The sequence below is a fragment of the Durio zibethinus genome, chromosome 2 (genome assembly GCF_047325235.1).
Source record: "Durio zibethinus cultivar Kanyao isolate XHJ-2024 chromosome 2, ASM4732523v1, whole genome shotgun sequence".
NCBI lineage: Eukaryota > Viridiplantae > Streptophyta > Magnoliopsida > Malvales > Malvaceae > Durio > Durio zibethinus.
The window spans coordinates 40,091,973-40,104,107 of NC_143163.1; the positions used below are offsets into that span (position 1 = coordinate 40,091,973).

Below are 12,135 nucleotides of genomic sequence, written 5' to 3' on the forward strand. Positions count from 1 at the left end.
TTCACGCCCCCTTAACCAAGGTTCGAATATCAATATTGGCAACTACATTAATAAGTGTTTGATTGGAAAGTTTAAAGATCATATTCTTTTTAACAATATTATCATTCATGTACATGATAATGGGACATGCCTTAGTTTTCGCTAAAAAAATTGTGGGTAGAAATAAAGTCAGGCTTTGAATCAAGGAGCACCAAGACTTACATGTAAACCTGAATCGCTTTAATGATTTGACAGGCTTGCGGGCTTCTTGCGGTCCCTTAGGGAAGGGCTATCTCTCTCTTGTGGACTCATTTGATCTGGTGCAGGACTATGCTTCCTTCGTCTAAATGAGGATGAAGAACCCCTATGGCGCTTAGGGCTCCATCTTCTTTCGTCACGCTCAAAACTTCCTTAGGTGATCTTGATCTCCTATTTAGATTGTTCTTTATTTCTTTCCTTCTGCGCTACCTTTTTTTTCTCAATTCCTTTTCATTTTATTTTCTCAAACCCTTTCCCCTTCCCAGGATCTCCTCTTTCCAAAATCATCCTTGTAATTATTTTTATGTCATAGATGACATGGTCATTATAGATACCAGATTGTACTCTCGCCATCGCCATTTTTGTTCCATTTTTCTCTGCTGAAAGGCAACGGGAAAACCCCTATTTTACTCTTCAAACCAAGCTGCAAAGAAACTTTGAAAGACAAGTGTGTAATTCCTGACAAAAACAAAAGAAAATAGAAGCCACCTGTGAACTTTTGAAACAAAAAACAGCCATCTGTGAATGTAAAACGTTAAAAAATATATATATACGTGTCATTGTGAGATCCTTAAGGGGTTTTTTTATACAAGGTAGTGTAGATTAGAATGAGTCCCACACTTTGTTGTAGTATTTTTAATTTAATTTTAATTAAAAATTCATTAAATTCAAATTTTATTATAAATAAATTATCCAAAAAATAAATTTATTGCAAATAATTTATTAAAACATTATAAAATGCTTCGTCAAAATAAAATTTAAGGAAATTAATTTTTTAGTTAATATCATAATATATTTTCTTGAAATTCATTCCTTGAAATTTTAATCTCTATTTTTGTATTTTATATTGACATGTATAAAAGAATGCATGAGATTTTGTGAGTAAAATAATTTTTTATTTTAATTATGCATATTTTCATCTATTATTAAGTATTTACCATATTTCATTTTTATGAAATTTTATGACTTTAATTTTATTTGTTTCATTTATTTTTATTTATTCTTTATGAATTTAATTAAATTTCATATTGAAAATTTTAAAGATTTTTTTAATATGTTGGTAGCGTTAATAAAAATCTATTAATCTTAAAAATTTATTTATGAACTTATTTAATTCTAATTTTGAAAATTTCTTAAGATTCACTAATAATTTGGTGAATTTTATAAAATTTTTATCACTTTAAAATTTTATTTTAAAATTACTTTTCTTACTACAACAGTTGAACTACTTTTAATAAAGTTAATATGCATTCACTTGAATAAGCTAAGTAGGACCCTTTGAAATATCTCACCCATAAAAAAATGGTGGATAAATTCTTTATTTCTATTGAAAATTTTTTGACCCACACCAACAAAATTAGACAAAAAAACATTTTCCATAAAATGGTGATCAATTGAATAACACTGGACCTCATTACAACTTTTTAGTAAATAAAATCCAAACTCAAATGCCAAAGGCCCAATAAACATCCATCTCAAAGCAAATTTAAATAACTGTCAACAGTTGAATCGTTTTAGATTCTTTTACTTTATAGTAGCATAGATATATGGATATAGATGATGAAAGAGAATGCATGAGGACATTGAACATAACCAATTAATGCCCCTACAGTGTAAACCTCACAATTTGATTCACACTTATCTCTTAAGAATTCTCTACAGCTTTACCTAAAAAAATCAACAACTTGTGTTGGTTGGTCAGAGGACTAGAATCAAAACCGAATGTCTTGCCCAAATAATCCTGCCTCTTCTATTGATTTTCTACGCAATTAAATTCTTCCATAACAAAATTTAAACAATTCATGGTGACAGCTTAAGCAACAGTTAATAAAATCCTTATGCTAGTTTGTATTAGGAGGAATCTCCCTCGATTTAAATGGAGGGCAGGAAATTAATGACCATCTATTTTCTATAATGCAGCCATTAATTTTGAAAATAAAAATAAATAAAGAGAACAACGGAATCAAGCTGTTCGCATAATGTTTGCAGGTGTTCCTTTCTTCTTTTTCGTTACTTTTCTACAAGAACAAGTACTAAAGTGCAGGTTACATCAAGAATTTTCTAACACAGCACAAAACTAGTGGCACAATTCGGATATGATATTGGTGTATACATTAAGATTGCATTTAATATCTTTTGTAAGATTATTATAGTAATATAATCATCAAAGTAATCTTATTATTAGGTTAATTTTATTTGTGATTTGAAATTATTTTATTTAATTAACAATTATTAATTCTTAAAAACTAGAGATCATTATTTTTGGTATTATAAAAATTAAACATTATGTTGTTAAAAAATATAAAAAATTAATCATGCATATTATAATAGTTGCACAAGTTAGTAATTTTGATGTTGTTTCAAAATAATAATTAGTAAAATATTAGTAATATTTTATTTATTTTATAATAAAATATAATTAAATTATTAAATTAACAAATATATTTATTGATAGGTAAATTAATTTTTATAATATAAATTATGTAAAATTATTTGAATTAAAAATAAAATTAATCTATTAAATTCATAATAAAAGGAAAACAAAAAAAATTATATTATATGTAAAATATTAAAAAAAAGAAAACACAAAAATTATTTTTGAATTTATTATAATGAATATTAGTTTGAAAATATAAATTTTTTAATATAAAATAATTACAACAGAGGATGCAAGTTTTTGATTCACATATGAAAAGGGAAATATTGACTATTGTTAATTTTACATATTGCTTTACCTCATTTTTCTATCATTTTGTGTGAGAATTAGATCACCCTAAAAAACTACAAGTTTGATTGCTCTGGTTGATCCAAAATCATCAACATGTAAAATCATATAGTATATACAGAATACAGTGATCTAATCACCATTATTTTTAAAGTGATCACCCTATACCAAATATTACCTAATGGATTATTTTTGTGATACATATTATATTAAGAATTATCATAATTAATTAAGGTATTCTTTATTTACAAGGTTATATACATATGTAATATTACTTATTAGATAAAGTTAATGAAATAAATATGGTAGGATATGACCGGTGACACAATTAGGATATGATGTTGGTGTATATATGAAGATAGCATTTTATATTTTTTGTAAGATTATCATGGTAATGTAATTATCAAAATGATCTTATTACCAAGTTAATTTTATTCGTGATTTGAAATTATTTTATTTAGTTAATAATTATTAATTTTTAGAAACTAAAGATCATTATTTTTGGTGTTATTAAAAATTAAACATTATTTTGTTAAAAAATACAAAAACATTAACCATGCATATTGTAATAGTTGCACAAGTTAATAATTTTAATGTTGTTTAAAAATAATAATTTGTAAAATATTAGTAATATTTTATTTATTTTATAATAAATATAATAAAATTATTAAATTAACAAATATATTTATTGATGGGTAAATTAATTTTTATAATATAAATTATGTAAAAATATTTGAATTAAAAATAAAATTAATCTATTAAATTCATAATAAAAAGAAAAATAAAAAATTATATTATATATAAAATATTAAAAGAAAACACAACAATTATTTTTGAATTTGTTACAATGAATATTAGTTTGAAAATATAAAATTTTTAATATAAAATAATTACAACAGAAGAAGTAAGTTTTTTATTTACATATTAATTAGGTTATATTGACTATTGTTAATTTTACATATTACTTTACTTTGGTGATAAAACTTTCTTATCATTTTGTGTGAGAATTAGATGACCCTTAAAGGCTAAAAATATTATTACTCTGGTTGATCTAAGATCACTATCACGTAAAATCGTACAGTACATACCAAAGACAGTAATCACTCCATACCAAATATTACCTAATGAATTGGTTATGTGATACATATTATATTAGGAATTATCAAAATTAATTAAGGTATTCTTTATTTACAAGGTTGTATACATATATAATATTACTTATTAAATAAAGTCAATGAAATAAATATGATTTGTAAAGGAATTGCAATAAGTTATAATTATGAAATCATTATTACATAAAAAATATTATTTATAAATTGTTCTTAATCAATACATTATTAAGATAGGACATCAATAAAATTGTTAATATTGACACTTGGTTATATTTTTGTTTATGAAACAAGCAATCAATTTTATAAGTTGAAGTTTGAATAAGTTTGAACTAAAATGTGGGTGATTCTTATAACAACAAATTTACTAAATATGATTCAATATGAGAATATCATTTGATAAATCACTCAATGTCTATAATAACATTCTCATGTGGTAGATGTATAAGTGATACTTTGACTTGAAATTACTAATAATTTTATATGAGTAATATTATATTCTAATTTTACTAATGATTTTAATCACAAATGCTTCATTATAATATAAGACATATGAAAATACATAAATAGTTAATATAAGATTTATCACCTTGAGTGTTCAAGAATATATCTCATCAATCTAAAATTTATTCAAATTGAGACTTAATATGACTAAACAATATAAGTAGACAATAATATATTATCGAAATTAAACTACGAAGAAATAATAATTGTATTGAGAAGTTAAGTTGGTCAAATCTCATTCACCTTTCTTAATAATTGGGATGGTACTGTTTTGTCGAATGATAATTATGATTTATAAATATAATATTGATTAATTAAAGAATTAATGACTTATACAAGGAAAAAAAAAATAGTGTGTACTGGAATTGGATTCCTTTCTTAATAAAGGCTGAATCTTTCTCCAATCTTAAGATCAGCAGCGGGTAAGCATCTGAAAAATGGAGGAAGAATCATTCTTTACATCATATTCGAAGAAAAATATGCAAAGCAGCAAAAGCAACCATTACAACGATAAGAAGGATATATTCATTAGATGAACGTCCTTTAAGCAGGAAATGAATAAATGCTATAAAATCACTGCCAAGAAGCCACTGCAATAATTATATTAAAGAATTCAAGTTCCTCTGATCATCTGGAAGCATTATGAGCAGAGGCAACAACAACACACCGTTTTGGCCGACTTGGCGCTCTGGTCATGACTATGGTGGCTATGCTCCTAACCCCAGCAATGATTCAAACCGCATTGAACCTGTTTTTCGTCATTCCATTTCCTTTCAAGCCAATACAGTACGTCGTTTCTCTAGTTTGTCTCCGGTCAGGAAATGGCTGGAGGAGAAAAAAAAAATGGATTCGAAGATTTTGCGGAAACATCACGGCTAGATCATGTTAAAATTGTTTTGTTCTTTATTTGTGACGTAACTAATTTTTAAAATTTTTTTCCCTTTGATACATAATCTCAACGGTTATTTATTGTGGTATATTTTCAGGACGCTAGTAGAGGTTCAAGGGATCCATGGCAGATCCCAGAGGAGAGAGCGATAACACAACCTTTCAGCTTTTCAGGGTAATCACCTTTTTAATCGTATTTCAACTTATACCTCATTTAGCATTGCCTTTGGATTAAAAAACGCAGCTTTTAAACCTAAAAATAATGCTAAACACAATATCATTTGTATTAAAAGTATTTGTGACTGCTAAAATTGAATTAATTGTAAAAGTTAATTGGAAGTCTAATTGCGATTTGAAACCAAAATATCAAATACTGACTCAATTATTTATTTTTGACAAAATAATCTATTTTTCTTTTCCAACATTACATTCTTTTTGGACATTTTAATTTTTCTTAATAAATTTTCACAATAATACTAAAAACTCAAAAATTTTAAATTATAATTTTTCAAAATAATTTTTTTACAACACTTTTCAAACTCAATTTTTTCAAATCTGACCTTTTCCCAAATGCAGCAGTAAAGCTAATGGAAGCACAAAGGCAAAGATAATGCCTTTCTTTTTCTTCTCATAGGTAGCAGTATAATTCGCGAATATATTCATATTTGCACGAGCAGTAGATTGATCAGATTGTAAATCTGCATGACTTTCTTTTTGTACCTGCAAATGCCTAGAAACAAACCAGTCTACTTTAACTGACTTTCATAACCTACCGATTATTGCCTTTATTGAATGGAGCTTATGATAACCTTGTTTGATGGAGAAACCTTCTTTAATTTCAGCCACTATCATTGGTGATTCAAAATTTTTAGGGTGTCTACTATTGCAGTTGATGTTTGTTGGATGCTAGATCTTAATTGGTTATAGGATATGATTAGATATTGGATAATGACAGTTAATGGACTAGTGATTAAAGAATGAAAAAAATCCGTTCCGAGAAATATTTTAGAGCTGTTTAAGAAAAAAATTTTGAGGTGTTCAAGACAAAATTTCCTTTCAAAAATTTTTTTTTTTATTTTCCAAATTTTGAGAAACCCTAGCTAACTATTTGTATTAGCCAGTGGCCAATATGAAGGCTTAGTTTAGCTTAAAGTTATATTTGCATTCAATAACTACTTTTGACGGAATTTTAATGTTAAAAAACATAGAAAATATAATTTTTTAATTTAAAAACCTGATTTGTCAACTCAAATAAAAAAAATTCTTTTTGTAGTGAAAATATATGTTTGGAATAAAAATTCATGATATTATCTTTGTATTTGTAATCTTTTATGCACATCCTTTTAGAGATTTCCATTATTCGCTGCATTTTTTTTATAATAATACCAAACAGTTAAAATTTTTAACCACACTTTTTTATAATACTTTTTAAACTCACTTTTTTCAACTCAAAAATTTTTCAATCTTAATAACAATACTAAACTATATCTCAAAATTTTATAATACTTTGACAATTTCTCTTTTTTACTGTACCACTACAATAATAATAATAATAACAACAACAACAATAGGTGTCTCAAATAACTATAATTTGATAGAAAAAAAGTTTTAGTTTTTAATGCGAACGGATCTGTCAAGTTTCTTACATTTTTTTTTTACAAGTATATATGCCATATATATATATATACACATATCACAATTCTATAATTAAGAACAAAATTCTAGCACAATCCTAATTAGGAGTAAAATATGTCCATGTGGATCTACTTGGTTTGGATCCACTTTATCTTACCTATATTCCAACATTTACATTAACTCAGTTGAATTAATCTAAATTAATCTAAAGATTTCGATAAATTAATCTAAAATTTTTTTTGGCAGAGAAATAAACAGTTGAATTTTGACTGCTAGACGTAGCATTAACTCACTACTTATGCAATATCTACGACATTGATAAATATTGATAGCATAGCTTTCAAATTTTATTTGATATGTTTTTACGATAAAAAAAACAAAATACTGTAGTTCCCCCGATTATCAACGTGCTCCTACTCCGGTACAAATTGTATTAGTCGACAATGTTCCCACAAGGGCGGTCAATCCCAGGTTTTCAGGGCCCCTTCCAAGGTTCACAATCCAGCCACATGTCCAGCTGCCAACTACCCCTACGCGACAAGACGATTTCAGCTCGAATCAAGACGAGCAGAAGAATGTTTTAAGTAAGCTGAAGAAGGAAATCTACAATCCTATCCCCAAGCAAATGACAAGGAGATTGAGTTTGTATTATAGAGACCAAAATCGAAGCAACTATAATGAGAGGGAAAAGGAAAAAGATGAAGATGGCAAGAGGTGTGCAATTTGTTTGGAAGATTTTGAACCTAGAGAGCAGGTAATGCTCACTCCATGTGACCATATGTTCCATGAGGAATGTATCCTCCCATGGGTGAAGAGTCATGGCCAATGTCCAGTATGCAGATTTGTTCTTAGCGAGCGCATTAGACAGACTGCATCTTCTACAAGCAATAACAACTTCTCAAATGTACCTGCAACTGACCTGTTTGCAGGAGAGTTGATCTCAATTATACGAGCTATGGAGGAGGCTTTCTTATGGGGCAATTCCCGCTGATTTATGCGTTTTTCCTGTGATTGACATTATCTATGGAATTATTGTTGCATTAGCTTTTCAACTTCATTTCTTTCTCTACATATGATTCAACAAAGGCTTTTGGGTTACTTTCATTCTTGTAGAGTTGTAGTTCCTTTAAGCACATCATAACTGAATACAACCAAAGCATGAACAAGAGGAATGCTGTGTTTATAAAGCATGTACATATATTTTTCTTGAATTAATGATTTTCACTACACTCTAGCGAGATTTAATCATTTAACAAGCCTTTGTAAGGGTGAAATACATAAACCCCCTATAATTATCCCAAAAAGACACTAATCCCCCCGTAGTTTCAAAAAAGCCAATCTTCCCCTCTTGCTATCTAACCAGTTAATCAACCGTTACCTCTCTTACACTACTGCCACATCACTTAACAGTTAACCAACTATTTTTCTTTTTTTTGCAAACAAAATCCCCTCGTCTCTTCCACGCCACTTTCATTGATATATTGTTCAAATACTAAAGAAAAATAATTACCTACACATGCAAAAGAAAATAAAAAAAAATTCGGAACCCAGAGAAAAAAGCTAGAAACTATCAATTTATTTTAGAATTTATGAAAAAGAAACTTGTATGAAAATATACAAATCGGTGGCTCTTTTTCCGTGTAACAAAAATCTCACATGCAAAATAATATAAAGCCAAAATCCCAATTAACTCCAGTCTCAAGCAATTTCATGCCCAGTAAAACAACGGCTTCCTTCTCAACGCCAGGTCATGAAAAATTGGACGGAATAAATAATTGAATTAAAATTATTAAATTAAAATAAATTATCAATTAAAATGATATAAATTTTTAATTGAATTAGATTTGAAGGCTGCCAATGTAGATTAAATGATATGCCACGTGTTTTATTATTTTAATCCGTTTTAAATTATATCTTTTAATTTAAAATATCTTAATAATTGATTATAATTTCTTTAAAATAATAACTTAAAAAACCTAATAAAAAACTAATATGAAAGAAAAAATCAAAAAAATCCAAACATCTAATCTCTCTTCCTCCATGTTATTACTAGTTCAAGTTTTTATACTCTACCTTATATTTGCGTCGGAGTTTGATGATGAAAGCAAAGTTAGTGGTGTCACATCTGAAGGTGAAATTACCACGTGTAAGAAAGTTTTTTTGTGATCTTTTTTACCAGTTGAACAAAGTGTATTATACTATTTTTCTTTTTTCAAAGCTTGATTTGATAACTTTTTAAGATTGTCTCAATTTCAGATTTTAGATATGATATGAAAATGATATAAAAAATTATATATATTTTAAAAAATATATTTTATATTTATTTATATTGATATAAATTTTAATATGATATAATATATCATATAAGTGTTAATTAATTTAAATATATGACATAATACGAATAATATATTTTATTTTATTTTATCATATAAATATACATTTCATATATTAACATGTTTAACATATTTTTTATATTTATTTTAATTTAATATAAATATATAAAGATTATTTTAATTTAAATAAGTCTAAGCTTGTATTAATTGAAATAATTATTTTATGATAAATCAAAAAGTTATAATGATTTAAATATGCAATTGTCCAAGTAATAATAATTATTTAAACTTATTCAGTAAACAGTTTTTTTTTAATTCTTTCTTATTAATTTTTTGAATGTTAAGAAATTAGTATTAATTTATTTCGAATAAGCTTGTATGAACTGAAACAATTGTTATATGAATAAACAAAATGAACTTATTCGGTAAATAAATTTATTTTTTAAATCTTTTACTTATTTATTGTCTAAATATTAATAAATATATATTATTTTAATTGAAATAAGTTGATATGAATAGAAAAATTATTTTATGACAAAGCGATAGGTTATAGCAATTTGAAATAGGTAATGGTTTAAATAGTTATAACTATTTGATCTGGTTCAATGTATAGATTTAGTTTATTAATTTCTTATTATTTTTTGAAATATTAATAAATTAAAATTATGTTATTTCAAATAAGCTTGTACAAACAAAAATAATTATTTTCTGACAAAATAAAAGGTCATAGTAATTTGAAGTAGATAATTGTTTAAACAGTCATAAGTATTTGCATTGGTCAAGCCAATAGATTTTTTTTAAAAAATTAATTACTTATTAATTTTCAGAATATTAATAAATTAGCAATACTTTATTATGAATAAAAGTGTACTAATAGAAACAATTATTTTATGACAAAACAAATTATCATAACGATTTGAAATAAATAATTGTTCAAATTGTTATAACTAATTGAATTGATTTGGTTAATAGATTTATTTTTTAAATCTCTTATTAATTTTTAAAATATTAATAAATTAATATTATTTTATTTCGAATAAATTTATATGAACAAAAATATTTGTTTTGCGAGAAAACAAAAGGTCATAACAATTTAAAATAAATAATTATTCATATAGCCTTAACTATTGGAATTTGGGTGGCAAACAAATTTACTTTTTAAATCTCTTAGTTATTAATTTTCATAATATTATTATATTAGTATTATTTTATTCTAAATAAGCATGTATGAATATAAATAATTGTTTTATGACAAAACAAAAAAGTTATAAAAATTTGAAATATATGATTATTCAGATAGTCTTAACTATTTGAACATGTTAAATAAACATATTTATTTTTTAAATCTTTTACTTATTAATTTTTAAAATATTAATAAATAGTATTATTTTATTTCGAATAGGCTTATATGATAAAAAAATAATTTTATTTTTGAAATCTCTAATTTCTCAATTTTTGAAATATTAATAAAGTAATATTATTTTATTTTGGATAAGCTTTTAAGAACTAAAACAATTGTTTTATTATAAAATAGAATGTCATAATGATTTGAAACTGATAATTGTTTAAATAGTTATAATTGTTTGAATTTATTTAGGAAATGGATTTATTTTTTTAGTTTCTTACTTACTGATTTTTTGAATGTAAATAAAATAGTATTATTTTATTTTGAATAAGCATGTAAAAACTGAAATAATTATTTTATAACTAAATAAAATATCAGAACGATTTGAAATAGATAATTATTTTAATAGTCTTAACTATTTTGACTGGTTCAGGAATCATATTTATTTTTTAAATCTCCTACTTATCAATATTTAGAATATTATTAGTTTAACAATATTTTACTCTGAATAAGCTTGTATGAATAAAACAATTATTTTATGACAAAACAAAGATTGTAGCAATTTGAGATAGATAATTATTTAATTAATCATAATTATTTAAAATGGTTCGATAAATAAATTTACTTTTTAAATCTCTTATTAATTTGTGAAATATTAATAAATTAATATTATTTTATTCTGAATAAATTTGTATGAATAAAAACAATTATTTCATGAGAAAACAAAATGTTATAATGATTGGAAATAGATAATAGTTTAAATGGACATGACTATTTGAATTTGTTCAGTAAACAAATTTATTTTTTAAATCTCGAGCTCATTAATTTTATAATATTAATAAATTAGTATTATTTTTTTCGAATAAACTTGTATGAATAGAAATAATTATTTTATGACAAAGCAAAAAGTCATAACGATTTGAAATAAATAATTGTTTAAATAGTCATAACTATTTGAACTTACTCGGTAAAAAGATTTATTTTTTAAATTTTTTACTTATTTAGTTTTGAAATTTTAATAAATTAATATTATTTTATTCTGAATAAGCTAGTATAAATAGAAACAATTAGTTTATGACAAACAAAAGGTAATAACAATTTGAAATAGATAATTGTTCAAATAGTCATAACTACTTCAATGTTTTAAGAAAACTGAATTTTTTTTAAATTTTACTTATTAATTTTTGAAGTATTAAAAATTTATATTATTTTATTCGAAATAAGCTTTGATGCATAGAACCAATTGTTTTATGACAAAACAAAATATTATAATATTTTGAAATAGATAATTGTTTAAATAGTTATAACTATTTTAATTAAATTGGTAAACGTATATTTTTTAATTTTCTTACTCATTAA

At 24.6% G+C, this 12,135-nt stretch overlaps 1 protein-coding gene across 2 annotated transcripts; it reads left to right on the top strand.

Annotated features, from left to right (window-relative positions):
- Positions 1-5,129: 5,129 nt before the first annotated feature.
- On the top strand, positions 5,130-8,196 carry LOC111317657 (RING/U-box superfamily protein). 2 transcript variants are annotated; one of them, XM_022920098.2, is made up of 3 exons: positions 5,130-5,361; positions 5,562-5,638; positions 7,489-8,196. In XM_022920098.2, exons 1-3 carry the CDS (start codon positions 5,218-5,220, stop codon positions 8,087-8,089), a joined length of 822 nt encoding a protein of 273 aa, XP_022775833.1. In that variant the 5' UTR covers positions 5,130-5,217; the 3' UTR covers positions 8,090-8,196. The 2 variants fall into 2 exon arrangements, with proteins under 2 accessions (XP_022775833.1, XP_022775834.1); XM_022920099.2 differs by having other exon boundaries at positions 5,219-5,459.
- Positions 8,197-12,135: the final 3,939 nt, after the last annotated feature.